General features: G+C 44.7%; 1 protein-coding gene across 1 annotated transcript in view; it reads left to right on the top strand.

The window, feature by feature from the left end:
- The window catches only part of EVA1A (eva-1 homolog A, regulator of programmed cell death), a 104,810-nt gene extending 87,428 nt beyond the window's left edge, over window positions 1-17,382 (top strand). The window contains exons 2-4 of the mRNA XM_071439605.1: window positions 4,417-4,581; window positions 8,310-8,498; window positions 15,670-17,382. Coding sequence (XP_071295706.1) covers window positions 4,417-4,581; window positions 8,310-8,498; window positions 15,670-16,040 — 725 coding nt within the window. The 3' untranslated portion in view covers window positions 16,041-17,382. The remainder of the gene's footprint in view (window positions 1-4,416; window positions 4,582-8,309; window positions 8,499-15,669) is intronic.
- The last annotated feature ends 1,021 nt before the right edge of the window (window positions 17,383-18,403 follow it).

Below are 18,403 nucleotides of genomic sequence, written 5' to 3'. Positions count from 1 at the left end.
CCCTCCCAACCCAAACCAGTCTGAGTTTCTCTGCCCTTAATGAACAGTGGAGAGGTATTGACTGGCCTTTTCCATCTCTTAGCACTGCAATTCAGAATGTTGCTGCTTGTAGACACAGTAACTTTTTCTTTTCATTAGCCCTGGCTTTTCTGGCCACACAAGAAACTGCTTGTGTGAAAATTCCAGCAGAAGGCGTCTCCACCGAGTACAAATAAGGATACTGTCAGCAGCACCAGCATGTGCCTTTTCACACTGTCCTGCTGGCTGCTCCTGCCGACTCTGATGGATCTGCTCTGCCCATGAGAGCACACTCTGGCTTTGATTTTCCTTCACCTCTGTTTCTGCAGTGTGGGGAGGCTGCCAGGCAGCAGAGGAGATGTTTTATTGTGAGATGGGTGCCATTAATTCATTGCAAATGGGTAATGCAGCTCTTGGGTTGGGAACTGGTATAAATTATTGCTAGCATGATGTTGATTCAGACAGATGAGCAGTGGGAGCTGGGATTGCTTTTAAAGCAGACACAGAGGGGTTATGTAAAGACTTGAAAGCCTGTAATGGAAGAGGAATGAACCTGCTGATCCAAAAGAATTGCAGATTTATAACCTAGAACCAACTTCTGCAGGTACCTTCATGGAGTGTCACAGAGATGGTGACACTTTGTCTCCAGATCAAGTCCTGGCTGGCATGGAATCCATGTGGTGATATTTGAGTTGAACCCCAGGGTGAGTGGCTGAGCAAGACTTGCCATCTAAAAAGTTACAGCTCTGCCTGTGCTTCTCAGATGCACAGCCCAAGTTGCTATAGAGTTTTATAATTTGGATAAATACCCACATTTCAACACTGACTACTACCCCCTGAGAGACTGAAAGTCCTTAGAGGTCCCCAGAGCAACTCATCTCCTCTCTTGCAGATGATCCAAGCTCATTTCTCATGTGCATTTTTAAGTGCAGGGTTCCTGACTATGAGGTGTGTGAACACTTTTATTGAAGCTGTTTCTTCCCCTCTTGATCCATCACTCATTCTGCTGACTGAGTTGCTTTAACTTCTCTGCTCGATTGCATGGAGCAGGACAAGTGCCAACCCTTCCCTGCCAGGATTTCTGTGCTTAATATTGAGATAAGACTAAAATCCTTGGTACTTCTTTTCTGATGGTTTTAATAATAAATAACTTTCCTTGACACTTTGCTTCAACTCATGCCATGCTTTGTGTCAGATGCACTCCTCTCCGGAGAATTTAAGGAGGGCATTTCAAAGGAACCAGATGTTTAATCTTTCTTGTGGAGTTGGCTGCCACACAGGAGCTAACTGGAAATTGTGAGGTATTTTACACTTGAGAAATGCTTTCCATTTCACAGTCTTTCTAAATCAAAAGAAAGCTGTGTATCGGCTGAGCATCATATAAACTAGAAAAAGAGCAGAATTGCTGCGTGCTATCTCTCTGTGTACTCATTGCAAAGATGGGCCTTTCCTGGCAAAGTGTACTCGAGATGTTTATGGAGTCCACAGAGAAAAATGATCCCTTGAAGTGGAAAAATCCAAGTTTGTGTGCTGTAGACATCCTGTGCTGCTCTAAGTTGCTTCCAGAGTTTTAAAGGTATTTGCTTGCCGATGTGAAGAAAAGCACCTCTTGGAATTTTCCAAAGTACCAAAGTGTGTGCTAGTCACAGGTGTTAAGCACGTGCCTGCCTTTGGGAATCTCACAGCCACCTCTGTTTTAAGGCACCAAATGACTACCTGATAGTGTTCTTATGTCCTCAGCCACCCCAAAGAGGTAACAGCACAGCCCTACTCCATAAGGTGCTGTGACAATAATACTCTCTATCAATGCTTCTCCTTGAATACTTCTCCATCTTTGCTCTTCCTTGGGATACTGTTGACCAGTTGCTGACTGATTTAGCAATAGTTTGCTTTACCTGGCTCCTCCCCTGGTCCTGTAGGTAGCATTCAGGTGGTGGTGGCACAGATGCCAAGATGGAAAAGCCATATCTCAGTTCTCTGAGCGTGCTTAGGAGCACCCAGAGATGATGGTGTTTCTTTCCCCTGCTTCACTCAAATGTTCAAGTGTTGGGTAGTGTCACTTTTTCTATGAAAGATGCAGGTTCATCCAGCCTGTCTTATGCCCTGGAGATGGTCGTGAATGCTGAGAGGTAAAAGAGATATTTATGAAGAAGAGTAAGTCTGAAACATGAAAGCTTTTTGCTTCATTTTCTTCACTGGATGCTTATCAACAGGTTATTAGGATGCAGTTTGTGTGAAAAGTTTATAAAGGAAAATGTCCTGTGTCTTTTAAATACTTATCAGGTCCTGAGTCTGAGATACAGCAATAGGACTTTATTTTTGGAGGGTGCTGAGCCCTATGTGCTCTGCGTCCTTTTGGGTGCCTCAAATTCATCACCCAGAGCTGCAGTTCTCCCTGGCTGTGGTTTGCAGGATAATGTCTGTTCTACTCACCCCCTCTCCAGACTTTCTGATATTTCCCTGGCACAGGTATCCCCCTCATTCCTGTCTGGTTCCTACCAGGGGATGTGTTTTTTTGCTGCCTTCCAACTGTTGCCAGTTCAGGTTTCACTAGAAACCTCTGTGCCGGCTCTTTGATATTCAGAAGCTGAGGGGTTTTCTGTGTGTTTCTTGACCTAGCATGACTCTTCTAATAATGCAAGACCTTCAGTGCTGATGTCCTGGCAGCCTAATACAGGAGGTCAGTCTGTAAATCTAGTTACAATTTTCTTTGCCTCAGCAAAGACAGTAAGTCAAACATAATGTAAACAAAGTGGTTGGATCACTTCACCCACCAGTAATGTGGTGGGTGATGCAGGCAAATTTAATGGATGTGATTAAATCTCCTGTTCCAGTCTGGCAGCTGATTAGCTGCAGGGGGCAGGCAGGAATTTCCTTTCTGATCCAGAGTTGCCCTCTTTCCAAGTTCTCCTTCAAACTTCTGCCAAACATCTCAAAGTGCTTTGCATTTTTAATTGTGTTTCTTCACGCCCCTGTGAGGGTGGAGATGAGAGATAGCATGATCCCAAGTGGAGCCCTGGGGAAACTGAGGCACTAAGAGGGGGAAGCCTGCTTGAAATGAGAGAGGAAGGTGGCCTTAGACTTGGAGAAAGGGGAAATGGGCATCCTAGAAATCTTCTCTTGAAGCTCATGTGAGTCTTCTGAACTTGTGCCTAGTGCTCAACAGTCTGTGTCTTAAGAACCCTAAAGTCTTGGTTGTCTGCTAGGCATTAATGTATAGTCACTGACAGGAAAAATAAATCTTTCTCCTGTGGAAATTTTAATTTATTTTTGTCTTTCGTCACTCAATTCCTCTACTTTCTGAAGAGAATGACCTGTATACATATTTCTTCTCTTTGTATGGAGAAGCACTTTGCTCTGAAATAGCCTGAGGTGTTGGCTGTGGCTGAGGAAGAGAACTGGTTCAGCTTCATAGATGACTCCATTCTTTGTCCCTACAGGGGAAATTAGTGAATTCACTGTGTGGATTCACCTTCAGTGGGTGTACACTGAGATAGCTACACCAGCTTTGATTTCTTTACCTGGTTATACAGCTGAAGAACTGGCCAGTAAGGAGGAGAAAACACTCCTGTTATTAGGGCATGCTTTGGTCCAAAGAAGAGACTAGAGATGTCTAAAAAATCTGTCAAATATTAACGCATCATTCCACCTGCATATTGCTCATGCTGTGGCTGACAAAACAGAGAGCAGTAGGGGTTAGCTGAGTCTTCATGTTCCTCGGGATGGTGGGAATGGGCCTTTCCCATCTTACAGCCTACAACTCAATGGGAAACAGTGTATTTTGGATCTCACAGAGTGGGGAGGGCTTCTTACAGCAGGAACTTATTTTTGTGGTGGATTGTTTAAGCTTTATGATTTTACATGAACAGCATCCTCTAGAGTTTGGTTTTGTGAATGTGGAGTGGACAAAAACTTCTGATGTTCAGTCTTGAGCCAGCAGCTTGATGGCCGAGAGAGGCAGGATTTCAGGCATGGCTATAGCTCCCATTGCTATAGGGCATCCTGTCCAGCCTGCTGTCATGGTAGGAGCAGAGAGCTCTAACTGGAGTGCTTTGAAGCCTAGAACTGAGGCCAAAGCCTGGCTTACTAACCTCTGTTTCAGTTTCTGAGATGAGTGTCTAAATAGAACATCTGAATCTGATCCTTAGCCTAGTCTCAAGGCTTAATTGTAAATAAACTGTATCTTAATCACTTTATGGTTTCCAGCATTCTCTCATTGAATGTCTCTGTGCTGGCATTTGGAGAGCATTCATCATAGTGGAAAATCAGTGTCTGTTTGGGCTGCACGTGGTATAATTAACTATCAGCTGAGCCTGTAGCATGACGTGACAATTCTTATTCTGACCAGCTGAAATAACTCACTCTAACAACTGTGCTCTTCTTGCTCCTCTCTTTCAGTTCCCAAGAAGCTTCTGCATGAAACTCAGGCAGGACCAACCAATCAACAAGGGCATCAGAAGCCACATTTTCCACTGCAGCCAAGAGTGTTTGACCCCAATGTTATAGAGGACGGCGTGCTCCTTTCGGATGTCTCTCCTTCCAACATAGAGCCAGCTCTCCCAGGTAGCTGTGACCATTGTCATGTTGGCCAAACCTAAGGGTGTTGTGTTAACTGTTCCTTCCCATCTCCTCTTTTCTGGATTTCTGTATTGCTCCTAAATCCCATCCATGTCACAGTCAGAAAGGGTTGTGACAGCTTCAAGGTGTGACCAGCAATGGGCTGAAGTGGAACTGTTCAAGAAACACTGGGTTTCTTGGGATAGCAGTCATGGCCATGCCTGTTCAAACTCATCACAGAAATACTTTCCAGACCTGTCTAGTGGCAAAGGAAAAAAAAAAAAAACAGGCAGTAGATCTGCCTCATGTGACAGAGAAGTTTTCAACTGAGCTTTGAAATACAATGCTATTTTCATAAAATGCAAAGTGAAAAGATATGAATGAAGTCAGATCTTAGCCATCTCTAGGGATAGGTGAGTAGGAGGAAGGGGTGGTGTATGAATAAAGGAAAAGAACAGGTGAGCACGTGTTGGATTCCTCTGTGGTTTTGTGTTGTTTCCCAATATGCAGGAGATGGTTTATGACACTACTGAAAATCCCAGTCTGTGCTCCCAGAGATTCAGCTTGAGGGTGGGTATGGGCAGAGCTTGTCTTTGTCTACACTTCTGGCAAAGTTAATCTACAGCTTGGATAGTCAATTCAAAAATAAACAAGAACTGGCAATAACAGGTTTGTCAGTTTGGAGGTCTTACTGAAAAACTGTCAAGGAAAAGAGTTTTAAGTTAGCTCCAAATAAATATTGTGATCCTGGAGATTCTTTTAAGCAAGGAAAAATATCCTGAACTCATTTCCACTCATCTAAACATTTTAACTTGTACTAATGACACCTTTTGTTTAGTTTTCACATAGTTTATTCATTCACTTTCAAAATATGCACCACTTTTCAAACGAAGATGTCATTTTGAAATTAAAACCTAGAAGAATGTTTCAAAAATAACAAAATACTTGAAAATTTCTGTAATCTCTTTTCCTGTTTTATTTCTTTTGTTAAAACTATTTGCTAACGTCAGCCTGGTATCATGAATAACCTCTCCTGTGCTTATACTGTGGTGTTGGGCAAATTTACTGCTGGCTGAAAGAATTTTGTTCAGCTTTGGTGTAAACTCACAGAGAAATCATTCAGGTAACTGGCAACAGCTAAGAAAGGGTGGTAAGGAGAAAACCAGTAGTAGCGAGCTGATTAGGCATTGAAAAGTCTCCAAAGCCAGCCGGGAGGAAAGGGAATATCTTTTAGTATGATCCTTAAAGAAATGGCAGACCAGGGAACCCCATAGTGTAGTAACACATGGCCCTTGAGAAATTGTGTGTGTTTGTTTTTTCCTTCCTGCATAAGTCCAGTCATTTTCTGCCTTCTGTGTCTGTGCTTGTACAATCCTGCCAATGATAAAACCAGTTCTGTGGTTTTGTGGTGCTCTTTGCTGGAGTTTAGGGTATGCAGGCCACTATTAATTTAAAAACATGTTTGATTGCATCTGTTCATTTGACAAGTTAGAAGAGAAAAAAAAAAAAAAAGGGATTCTTCTTATACCTCACATCTCGAGAGGAGTTATCCCTTACTCTGCCTCCTGAAGACACCGCTGTGGCACATGGTTTACAAGGGCTGCTCCACACCCAACAGAGTGGTGTCCCTCTGACATCGGAAATATGTATGAGATTATTTCCTGGTGGTGCCCTTCATTTTCCTCAATTGTGAAGGGATCTTACATTAACTAGCTCAGAGCTAGACCTCAGTCAGAGACATCTCGGGCAGGATTCCGTTACCCCCATACAAATGTGTCATTTGTGATCACCTGCGGTGTTCACCTGGCTTCTAGAAGGGTGGGCATTTCCCTTCCATCCCTTCTCATACCTGCCAACTTTGCATGGATGTCCTCCTGGCCCTGGGGTGTCTTAGATGTTTTTGTATGAGCAAATACATTGAGCTTCAAGTGTTTGCTGTGGGGAGAGCTGAATGACTCTCTGCTATCCATCAACTAATAGCAGGATTCTCTTGCCTTAGTTTAGATCCATGGTGCTACTTGAGATGCTCTGAAATATCCAAGTTTTAGGTTCAGTTTTTGGAAGTTAAATATTTACCATGCATCTCTGGATTTCCTTGGAACAGCAGTAGGGAAAAATTCTAACACTTGTACAGGCAGATTTACCAGACAGGGAGGATAAAGGAGATATTAGAGGGCATGTTAATGTGAATTTTAAAAAATTCTGAACTAAAAAATATTGTGAAATGTTGCTATTGATTTCCTGCCAAATGTGCCCTTGGACCTTCTGTGTCCATTTTGCACAAGGGGTCTGCAGTAACCTCTATTCTCCTAAAGCAAGAGGCTCTTGGGATATCTTACTCTTTGGGATATGACACCCAAGCACTCATGTTTAAACACTTTGCTTGGAGTCCAGTCATTAACACCGTGGTAACCTTGAACATGTGGCTTTCCCAAGGCCATGCAGCTATGCAGTGGCAGAGGTGCAGCTGTGCCCACATTCCTTGGGGCTGGTCCCTCACAGTGACACCTGGACATCCATCCCCGCTGGTTCTCCTCCAGGCAGATCAGGAGTTGGCATCACTGCACACACATTCCTGCCCTCAGTCCCTCTCCATCCAGTATTACCTGTTCTCTTTGACACCCCTCACTTTCTGTTACTGCTTCCTTGGGCTGAGCTGCTTCCTGGCACCCACATCGGGAAGCTGAAGGCGATGTCTCACTCTGCTGGTTTTGCAGGGAAAGGAGATGGATCAAGCAGCCAAGGAACAGAGACCATCTCACATCACCACTCCTGACAGAATGCCTTTGCTGCATGGCACTGGTGGCATCATTGGAGATGGAGCTGGCAGTGTTCTGAATTTAATACCTGCAGATAAGCAGAAGCCAGGTGCAAGTCTGTGATTTTACAGAGTGGTGCTTGCTTTTGGCCAGAGCTAGACACCCAGAGAAGGGAGCCTGGAAATCTATAATAGCTACAGTTAAAAACTCACATGGATGATGGAGCTGGATCCTGTGCATTGACTTTTTCCTGTGTTGAAAACAATTACTCTTCTGTGAGTAGTGGGGGTGTCTGCCTGCAGATCAAGGTGTGGGGAGCCCTCAACAGCGAGCTGATAAGGTCTGAAAGGGTCTCTTTGAGCCTCCTGGAATGAACTGCCTCCTTAGCTCTAGTCCTCAACAAATAAAATCAAATCATTAACCCATGTTCATTCACCTCTCCAGAGCGGAAATGGTGTCTGGGTGAAACACAATACGAGCAGGCTTCTGAAGGAAGTCATAAACTCAGGTCTGCCCTTCCCCACCAAGGTTGGAGAGAAAGCACGTCTGTTTGCCAGCTGTGGATGGATCACTACAGCACCACACCAGCAAAGGGTTGTGGGCCCTGCCTGTGTTTTCCAGTCCTCCTTACAAGCTTAGCTGAACCCACTGTTGATAAAGGCTCCTTTGATTTACATAAGAGAAAAGAAACCTGATTATATATTTGCTGTAGCATAGGTGGGTGTGTTTAAGCGGTGACATGAAAGAGCAGGAGATGGGGGAGAGATGATGATGCCTGGATGCAGAGGAGGTATGTGCTCAGCTGAAGCTGCTTGAGAAGGTTTAGTTACCCCCCAAAAAGGGGCAAATTTGGGTGGCTCCCTGTCGAGCAGCTCCAAATTTCTGAACACAGATGCTGACCTGGGGATAAGGCGAGGTCGGACTGGGTCACGTTCTACATTCCTCATTCCTCATTCCCTTTCTGTGTCAAAGCAGAGAAGAAGAAGGGGAGGTCAGCCACTTTCTACCCTGTAGACAACACTCCCCTCCTGCTCCCTGTGGATGAGACAGAACCGCCGGGGCTCAGCAGCAGCAGCAGCAGCAGCAGCAGCATGGAGCCCGTGGGCGTCGGCACGGAGATGGCCCTGCTCAGCAACATCCTGGCAGCCTATGCCTTCATCACAGGTACTGTTTGTCTGGTGTCTCACACCTCCCTGAGCTCCTGCAAGCTTTTTGTAGACCCTCCTTTCACAGGTACCCGGGGATAAATCTGCCTCTCTGAACTGTTTGTGTATTTCATTCTTCTCTCAGTGAATTCTCCCTTGGAAGGCCTGACCGGGGCAGCTCTAGCAGGCAGTGTATAACTGAGTTTATTGTGCACTGCTTTCCACTGGCTCTGCTCTCATCTGCAGTTAAACACAATGTAATCTTACATGTGGTATTATTCCTAATGCTTCATTTTCCTGGAGATCAAAGCCTGGCTCATTAGGGAGGCAAGTTTGTTGTCCTGTAATTTGGAAAATAAGCAGCACTCAAATCTTTACACTGCTTAAGAGAATTTGGCTTATCTTCAGTAGAAGTGTGAAGATGAAGTAACTTGAGAGTCTACTTAATTGTACATTTAAATCTACTTTAGAGTGAGATTTCCTTGGATCACAGTTTATCTTTCACCCACGTGTATCTTTCAAGTAACGGGGAGCAGTCTTCTAAAAAAATTCACGTTAAAAGGTGAATGAAAAGTGACAGAACCAGGGGGAATGCCTTTAAACTGAAAGAGAATGGGTTTAGATTAGATATTAGAAAGAAATTCTTTACTGTGAGGATGGTGAGACACTGGCACAGGTGGCCCAGAGAGGTTGTGGCTGCCCCATTCCTGGAAGTGTTCAAGGCCATATTAACTAAAACTCCAGAATTTGTGAGCTACTTTTTCATGTCTGCCAGCTCATTCAGTTTTGCTAATTCATTAAACAGTGTGCATTCTTGCTGCCATGCTCTTGCTCTTGCTGAGATGCCCCCATGCTGCTAATCCAAGTATTTGGATTTGAAGCAGCTAACTTGGGCTTTGCGCTTTGGAACCACTGAGTAGATTAATAAGAGTGTTTCTGCATATTATTTAGTAAAGGATTCTTCTAAAAGGACCATGAAAGGTTATACAAATTTCTGCTCTTCTACATATCCAGTGCTGTCATCAGGATGCATTTTTTCATGACAGCCCTCAGAGTCAGGCAGATTAAATGGAATTAGTAGAGTTCTTCACAGAAGATAGCTGAGTAGGATAGATTTGTTTTCTTGCATGGGTATCTCCAAGGAAAAGTTAAACAAACAGGCTTTAAAGGAGTCTTTTGTCTATCCCACTTCTTCCCCCTTACCTACAGCTACCAGTTTTAACATGAGAATACCTACCTTCCTATCCCTACTATAAAACAAAATGCTGTTAATATTGTGTTCCCCATCTGAACAGTAATGGGCAGAGAAAGCTGTAGGATTAATGGTCCAGGATATTTGGAACTGTGATTCAGGGCTGCTGACAATGCTCCATGGACCTTGCTTCCACTGACCATAGCAGAGCTCTTTGACTCTATGTTGGTTTTGGGGCACAAAGTGTTGATTCATCCCTGTCACAAGGTGTCAGCCTTGGCAGAAGCCTCCAGATTTTACTGCAGCACAAACAGCTTCAACTGTCCTGTTGCTCTGGGATTTGTCTGCCCTGTCTTTGCATGGTTTCCTTGTGTGGTGTTCATGTCCACTGGATGTCAAATAGGTAAACTCAGATCTCAAGACTTTGGTTTCACATGCTGAGTTCAGGACTTATGTTTTCCAATATGTATCATGGAACCATAGAATGTTTTAGTTGGAAGAGCCCTTAAGGATCAGCTGGTTCCCATGTTCCTCACCATGGCTGTTAGATGGGTTTCAGTCTCAGTGACATATATGTCCAGTTTGTGATTTATTATAAAAATATTTGATGACTGACCCATGGATTGAAACAGCAGATGTCCTAAACCATCTTTATCTGCTGCATGCAATTTAGCCTCTGCTTTTAGTTGAAATGATGGATTTGTCATGATTTATTTTGTTATATGTGAGTATGGAGATGTTTCAGCTTATGACTTCAAAGACAAACTGTGTCACAGGACACAAATATAATTTACATAAAACTAGAGCACTGCTAAGCCATCCCTCTTCATAATGCATTTTTTGAACAGCAAAGCAGTTGAATTTTTTTTTATTTTTGTGCCTGCCTGAGTTTGGGGCCCTGAAGGCAGCTCAAGCCACAGCTGATGTCCATAGAAGATCCATTATAGTGGCTCAGGAAAGTCAAGGTATTGAGCAGCCAGGGAGGGCTGGTTCTGGGTCACACATCTTCCCACTGCTCCTGACCACAGTCTGGTGCCAAAGAGAAACAGCAGTGCAAGAGCTGCTCTGTTCCATGACACTGACAACATCCCTCAGGTGCTCTCTGCAGACTGAAAGTGCTGCGTTCGGGGCTTTCCTGTGCTGATGAGCTGTCTCAGAATAGGAGTTTGCAAAAGAAAATTGTAAATAGGCAGGGGCAATATAAAAAAGTGTTTTTTCTCTTGGGCAGAGGGTGGTGGGTACTCTCAGGTCCACTGCAGGGAAATGAAGCTGTGGGTTTTTGCTATTTCATGGGTAAAGTGCAGGCTTGAAAGGATGATCCTCTCTATTGCCTTTCCTCTCTCCTGGCAGCAGGGTGTTTTTTAGCCTGGGGAGAGCATCCACAAATAGTGGAATCCCTTCTATGCTCAACGGTGTTCAAATTTTGTGCACAAAATGGCAGTTTTTGGGTGGGCAGCTGCAGGTGAAGAGTGTGCAGACTCAGTCACTCACACATGCAGAGTCTTGCAGTGCACAGAGAAGTGCCAGTATTAGCAAAAGCCTCTGTGCTCATTTCCACCCTCTTTTGGACTGATATTCCCACATAAGAGCTGGGAATCTTCCTATGGACAGCTGAATAGTAAAAATCACAGCAGGAAGCAAAAGAGTCCTGATTTGCAGCTGTCATGGTTAAGTATCAGAGCCGGTTAGGTGTCAGTCTCATCACAGATTCCAGAACCTATTTCTTCAGAAACAGGGAGAAAGTGTGAATAATGTCAATGAGGAATGAAATTAGTAGCTGATCCAACAGATAAATATTATTTAGAGCTTAGTCTTGCAAAAGACTCAGAGACACTCTTTATTTGAAAGCTGATTTTCTTTATAAAATTAGGTTTTTAATTAGAGGCTATCTCTGCCTACAAACCTCAGACCTGTAATTTGTTGTGGTCCTGTTCCTGAGTGTTTGGAAAGTCTTCACCAGTCTCAGTGACAGCTGGAACTGTCCTTGCAGTCACAGACTATCAAGACCAGAAATGTCCCTCATGATTATATAAATATTAAACATTCAAAATGTATCAGAGCTCTTCCAGTGCCTCCTTTTGGACAGGAGACTTATCCAGTTTTTGACACTGCATTTAGGATGAAGCAGTTGGAGGGAGACCTCCAGAAATTCCTGTTTTATTCTTCTTTCATAAGCAAAGCTTTGCTGCCAAGTTATTAACAAGGGCCTTCCAAAATACAGCCCAGGGGAGATCATTCCAAATTTTAGACTGGTTGGCCTGAGCCTTATTAATAAGGGGCTCCTGGAGAGCTTCCTCTGTTCTGTCAGGGGATTTCAGCAGCCTGTGGGGCTGACTGCAAATTCCCTAGAAGATATTGCTCCTACTGTTTGTCTGGCCATGCTTAGTGCTGAACCTTTTACTGGGGGCCCTCTGAAATTTTCCTCCCCACAGAATGCATGAAGCCATTACAGGAAGCCAGCAGTGTTAATGCCTAGATTGTTTTTTATTTATTGAAACAATTTATTATAATAGCAATAACAGCCTTGGCCTGGGGCATTTCCTGGGGAATTAATGGCAGTCTGGGCTGATGCTCCCAGCAGATTGCTAGACCTCAGGAAACAAGCTCCATAATTGCTGCTGGTTTGGTTGGAAAAATAAAATAAAATGTGTTTTTAATTTTTTGTCCAGTTTGAGTACCTAGAAAATAGTGGCTTTTGTGTAGAGGGTTATGTAGAGCATATATCTTTTGTCTGCATGGACTAATTTTAGGGTTAAATCAGTGACATTTTTATCAATCCTTCCACTCCAGAGAGAGAAATACAAGGAAGGAAAAACGTAGCCCCAGCCAAAGAGATTGGCAGAGACTGGGTTCTGCTGGAAGCTGGGAGCTGTCATCTACAGCATTGGAAGAAAAAGCTTCAGTGGTCAAAATCTATGTTTTAATGAGTGTAAACACACATAAGCACACAAGAATGCATATCAAAATTGTGCTAACTCCTGATACTCATGCCAATACACATTAAAAGAACTTCTTTTCCCAGTATAATGAGTGTTTTGAGAAGCTTCCCTGTTGATGTGATGAATCTGGGCCACCTTCAAGCTTTTGGAAGTTGCTGAGCATCCATTTGCTGAAGAAGGTGCCTGGTTTTGGTCTTTACAAGTAGAACATGCACTGGGTTAGGCTCTCAAAATCACCAATCAGCCATCAAACCCCCAAAGCTAGGCTATTGCTGACTTGGCTACTTTAAGTGAGAAAAAGCAGAGCCTGTGGTTTTTAGCTTAAGTTGCTCTTTTGCTGTGAAAAAAAAAAAAAAGAGATGCTGCTGTGCAAGTGGATTGTATGTACGATAAATGTCAAGACTGCAGCTGAACACAGGGTTACATCTCTGTGAGGAAGTCCACTCAGTGTCTCACATGTTGACAGAGTAGCTGTAGGAGCTCATAAATGCCACTGGAGCCCAAAAATTCAATTACAGCTCTTGCACTGCATGAAGGGCTGAACGGATGAGCACAGGCAGAGGAAGAAAAATGGTTGCTTAAGGAGCAATGGAGGTAAAATTGTTCATGTACTGGATACAGTAGCATGAAAAAAGGAGTGTAGAGGAGAAAGGAAAGGCAAGACAAGGGCAAAATTGGGGGCAGAGAATCCACATGTGTCTGTGTCTCAGGCTCCAATCTATGTTTTTTTTATGAGTTGCTCTAAAGGAGCGAGCAGTGGAACTAATGCAACCAAATCAAGCCCATGTGTGTGCAGGACTGGTGCTCAGGGAAGTGCTCATGGCATCCTCTCAGCCAGGCAGAGCCAAGGCAGACTGCACCCAGTGCCTTCCAGGACAAACACCCCAGTTCTGCTCATTTGCTCACACTCCCATGATCCAGGTGGCCCCAGAGCCCTTAGGGCTGCCCACAAGGGGAGCTGGGTGATTACTGTCCTCAGTTAAATTGCACATAGAGGTAAAAGTGTTATCAGGTAGGGACTCTGCTTTTCCTGTTTTTTTTTTTTTTTCTTTACTGTTTACATAGGACTGGATGGACAGCAGCATCTTTTGCTTTTTCCTCCTACTGCACAAAGGAGGCTGCAGTTTTAATTTGAGTCTTGACCCTTGCATTCAGAGTAGCCATTGCTTCCAATGGAGGCAGGATTCCACTCAGCCAGGCTGCTGCAAGGGCCATTGGCACATTCTCCATGCCTGCTCCAGTATCTTTTTTACCTTTGGAATTTTGCTGTCTTTTGTCAAAATATCTTAGCTTAAAGCCTGTGGCTTTGGTCTTACATGACCTTCCAACTACTGCTGCATTTTGTAGAATATTTGGCTGGAAGATACCTTACAGACCATCTGAAGACCTGAAGGCCATCAGTTTTAACCCCCTGTCATGGGCCCACTGGCACATTCAGTTCAGTGTCCTGCTTGTTCTTTGCATTACAGCTGAGTTTGCAGGAGGCTGGTCCACCCTTTTCTTTTTTTTTTTTTTTTTACTTATCTGCTGCACTTTCCTTATCTTTCTTTGTCCTGTCTTCAGCCTGATTTTTTCCCCATATCATCCACACCAACCACTTTTGGATCAGTCTAATGATTTAATAGCCAATTTTCAGACTGTCTTGACATCTTCTTCCACTTTGGCTCATCAGTCACCTCTGAGATTCATTTGGAAGAGAAGTGAAGAGCACAAAGGCATTTAATCTCTTTAACTGCTCCATGAGCACCTACAGGCCTGGAACTACAGGCTGGTTTAGAACAGCACAAGCCAGTGTTTGGGCTCTGACCATGTAGTCAAAGAATAATTTAGATTGGAAAAAGCCTCTGCAGGTCACCAGGTCCAATCCCCTGGTCAGAGCATGGCTAACTTCTAATTTAGAGCCAGCTTTGAAATTAGAGCAGGGTCTTTCCCTGTTGAGTTTTGAACATCTCCAAATAGTTTCCAGTTCACCTTTGACAAACTTTGCTTTAGGAGATTGGCTGGAAAGGGCACTTCTAAAAGCACAGTGCAGAGAAGTGAAGCCTTTTAGCTACAGAGATCTTTTGGGTCAAATGTCAGGGTCTCAGCTGGCAGAAGCTGTTACAGATCCATCTCTGGGTTCAAGGGAGTAAAACTCATCTGAGGAACTGACTCCATCCTTGAGCTCAAGACACTCAGCAGACACTGCAGAGTAGAGCTGGCCTTGACACTTCTGCTCAGTTCACCTTTACTCATTTAGTGCACCAATAAACTAGGATGATTCAGCCCAGGGGAATGGCAGTAACACCATTTATCATAATTACACATCTAAGTAGTCCCATGAACCAAAAAAAAAGCTAAAAAAAAATTAAGGAGGTGGTACATAAACAAGATGACCTAGTTTGAAAGGCATTGTGGATCCTTTGGAGTCTCGTTATATCACCTCAGAAATGTGGCTGTGCAGGACTCATCCTGTTGGTGCACTGACTCCAGTTCTGCCTGTGGAGCACAGGTAGATATTTTGGTGGTCTGGGCAGGGAGCCAGCACTCTTGCCTTAGATAAGCAAATGAAGTCTATGAATAAATAATGTGCATTTTTGCCATGCTGCCAAGCCTTCCATTTCAGCTGGGCCATAGCACAGGGCACATAAAGTTTTGCAATCATCCTTATGCCTGGTGTGCAGGCAGAGGATGCCACAGTAAGATGCACTTACCGGCAGCTGGCTGTGCAGCAACCCCGTGGGAATCAGATTTAATTCTGGGGGCTGCTCCCTTCCCTTCCCTTCCCTTCCCTTCCCTTCCCTTCCCTTCCCTTCCCTTCCCTTCCCTTCCCTTCCCGACAACTTCAAAACACAACTGCAGCAAACCCACATTCTCCATGTGGGCAAATGCCTTGGCAGCAATTCCAGGGTTTAAATTCCTGATTGCCCTGGGGGGAGGAGAGAGGAGGGCATGGAAGTAAAAGCAGCCATTGGAAACTCGGCCCCTCCAGAAAGTGTTGTGGTGTGTGCACGGAGGGGCCGCGTGTGTTCTGCTCTTTAAAGGGTTCTTTTCTTCCATCATTTCCCTTCTCCCTGCAGAAAACCCCGAGCGGGCTGCGCTGTATTTCGTGTCCGGAGTGTGCATTGGACTCGTGCTGACCCTGCTGGCCCTGGTGCTCCGGGTGTCCTGCCGGACGGACTGCAAGCGCTCCTCCTCCAAAAAACCTCCCCGGGAGCGGGAGAGCGACAGCGACAGCAGCGACAGTGACGACGACTCGGACACCACGTCGGACCTGTCCGCCCGCAGGCACCGCAGGTTCGAGAGGACTTTGAACATGAACGTGTTCACCTCGGCGGAGGAGCTGGAGCGGGCGCAGCGGCTGGAGGAGCGGGAGCGCATCATCCGCGAGATCTGGATGAACGGGCAGCCCGACATTCCCGGCACCAGGAGCCTCAACCGCTACTACTGAGCCATGGGGGCTCCGTGCTCCTGCCCTGCTCCCCGGGGCTGCCCCACACCTCGGGGAGGAGAGGGAGGGGACAATACAACACCGGCATCTCCCCTTTTCCCATCAGGCGTGCCACCTGGAGTGCGTGGATGGACAGCCGTGATGATTCCCCAGATCTCTCCCTGACATATTGGTATCACCCCTCTTCCTGGACACTTTCTGGTTTCAAAGAAGTGAGTGCCAACTTGCCAACTTCATTTCCGAGCAGCAGGCAGGGAGGAGACAATGGCAGCTCTCCCGTGTGGGATGTGGCATTGGGCACATCCTGGTGTGAGTGCTCCTTTCTTGGCTGGACAAGGAGGCTCTCCAGGAGCCTTCATTTAGGGTTTTTTGGTTTCCCTTTCCCGAGGACTGCGGGAGAATTGTGAACAAAATGACAACTCTGGAAAGATGATTTGGGGGAGGTGCATCCTGACTGATTGTCTTGTGACTTCAGAAGCCATGAGATTAACCTAATTACAACCCAACAGCAAATAGGACTTGTTAAGTACTGGGGGATGGGAGGGAGGGGGATTCTTCCATCGTGAAATCATCTCGGTGCTTGGATGTTTGCCATAGTGTGTTCAGTTATTTATGGCTGTCTTTTCATCTTCCTTTTCAATGGGAACAGTTAATTTTTTTACTGACACCTCAGGGATAAAATCCTATTATTTTTTTGAGTCTGCTCTCCCTGCTGGCCCCTGTCAAACACAACCCAACCCATCTCCAACAGTGAAATTCTGGTAATATAAGAGATGTGTCAGTCACTAGTGAGAAGTTAACAACCTCAAAGAGGTTGAAAAAGGTTTTCTTTTTGTTTTAAATATATATATATATATATATTTGAAGATGCTGCACAGGAATGTGCCTTATTCTTTTTTGTTGTTGTTGTTGTTGTTAAACTACAGTTTTCCTATGGATAGCAATGCACAATGTTTTATATATTTTATTAAAAAAATAAAATTTAAAAAAATTCTGTGTTTACCAGAGGAAAACCAACACAGAAGAAGCCATGTCTGACAACAAAATGGGTAATAAATGCTAAATAAACTCTGGTTTCCTTCAATACAATTGAATTTGCATCCTCACTTTTGGCATAGGTGTTGCTTGAGGGAGATCTCTGGAAGAGTGGCACACCTCTGCAAGCAATCAAGGCTGATGTTTTCTGCATGCGGGGAACTGGCAGCACCTTTTTTTTCAGCTGCAGCCCATCTGTCAACTTGTGTGGTGCACATGGGCAGGAGAGCTGAGCAACGTGTTGGTTACTCAAGGGGTCACCTCAACGTGATATCATGATGCTTTGAGTCTGTCCCCGCACTCACATCATACCTGGGCCAGAAGCAAATGTTAAATGAACTGGGGAAAAAAAAGTGTGGAAGAAAAGGTGCAATGTTTTAAATGTTTTAGTGCTTCTTCAGTCATACCCTGGAGTTTTTAATGGGATGTCACCACCCTCTTCACTCCCCAAGCAGCAGTTCACATCACCTCAGCTGAAGAACTTGGTGTTTCTCACATCTGCATGGCTCTGCTGTAGCCTGCATGGCTGTGGGGTCTGCTCCTCTGTCATTTAGGCATGGAAATATTAGTTCCAGAATCTTAAGGGTTTGCAAGGAAAATAAAGATCAAAAGCTCTAACTACCCAGAGCTTTTCCCAAGCTTTAAGGAGAGGTGGAAATGGGTGGACCTGCCCACAAGATGACAGGATGTTATGAGGGATGGTGTGCTGTGCCAAACAGCTGCATGGTGGGACAAACCCCTGGCACTTGGGGCCTTCCTGGCACTCTTTGGGATCACTGGGACTTTTCCCTTAATGAGGAAAAGTGTTTGGGAGTACCCTAAATACTCCTCGTGGCTCTTGCAGGGTGAGAGCAAAGCTGAGTACCTGCAGCTGGTGGCACTGGCACTGTCTGAGGTCAGGCTGGCTGGTCAGAGGAGGCTTCACCTGGGAAGGCAATTTGAGCCCTGTGGAGTGTTTATTTGGTCTGGTCTTGTGAAGATTTGAATGAAAAGGCTCAGTGTTGGAATGGAATATTATTTTTGCATCTAATATGTAGAAATAAAGCAAGAGGCAGGTCCCAATCCAGGTGCTTTAGCTGGAATGTTGAACACACTCTGATGAGGGTGTTGAGGAGCAAAGACAGGGTGAGGTCAGAGGGGTCAGTTCTGTTGGCCGTGTGTTTTCCCCTACAATGACACAGTCCCTCAACCCTGGTGATTCAAGGACAGCATGTTTTCAGATTTAGAATGCTCTGTCCTGGGACATAGCTCGCAAAACTGATTTTGAAAATGTTATAAATGAATGGATTTATGTGTATGATTTTCCCAAATGACTTTTTGTTTGACCA

Source organism: Agelaius tricolor, unplaced genomic scaffold (assembly GCF_023055355.1).
Source record: "Agelaius tricolor isolate 1412-34295 unplaced genomic scaffold, bAgeTri1.0.p SCAF_1, whole genome shotgun sequence".
NCBI classification, from domain to species: Eukaryota; Metazoa; Chordata; class Aves; order Passeriformes; family Icteridae; genus Agelaius; species Agelaius tricolor.
The sequence above is the reverse complement of the archived record's forward strand: the minus strand, read 5'-3'. Positions and strand labels throughout refer to the sequence as shown.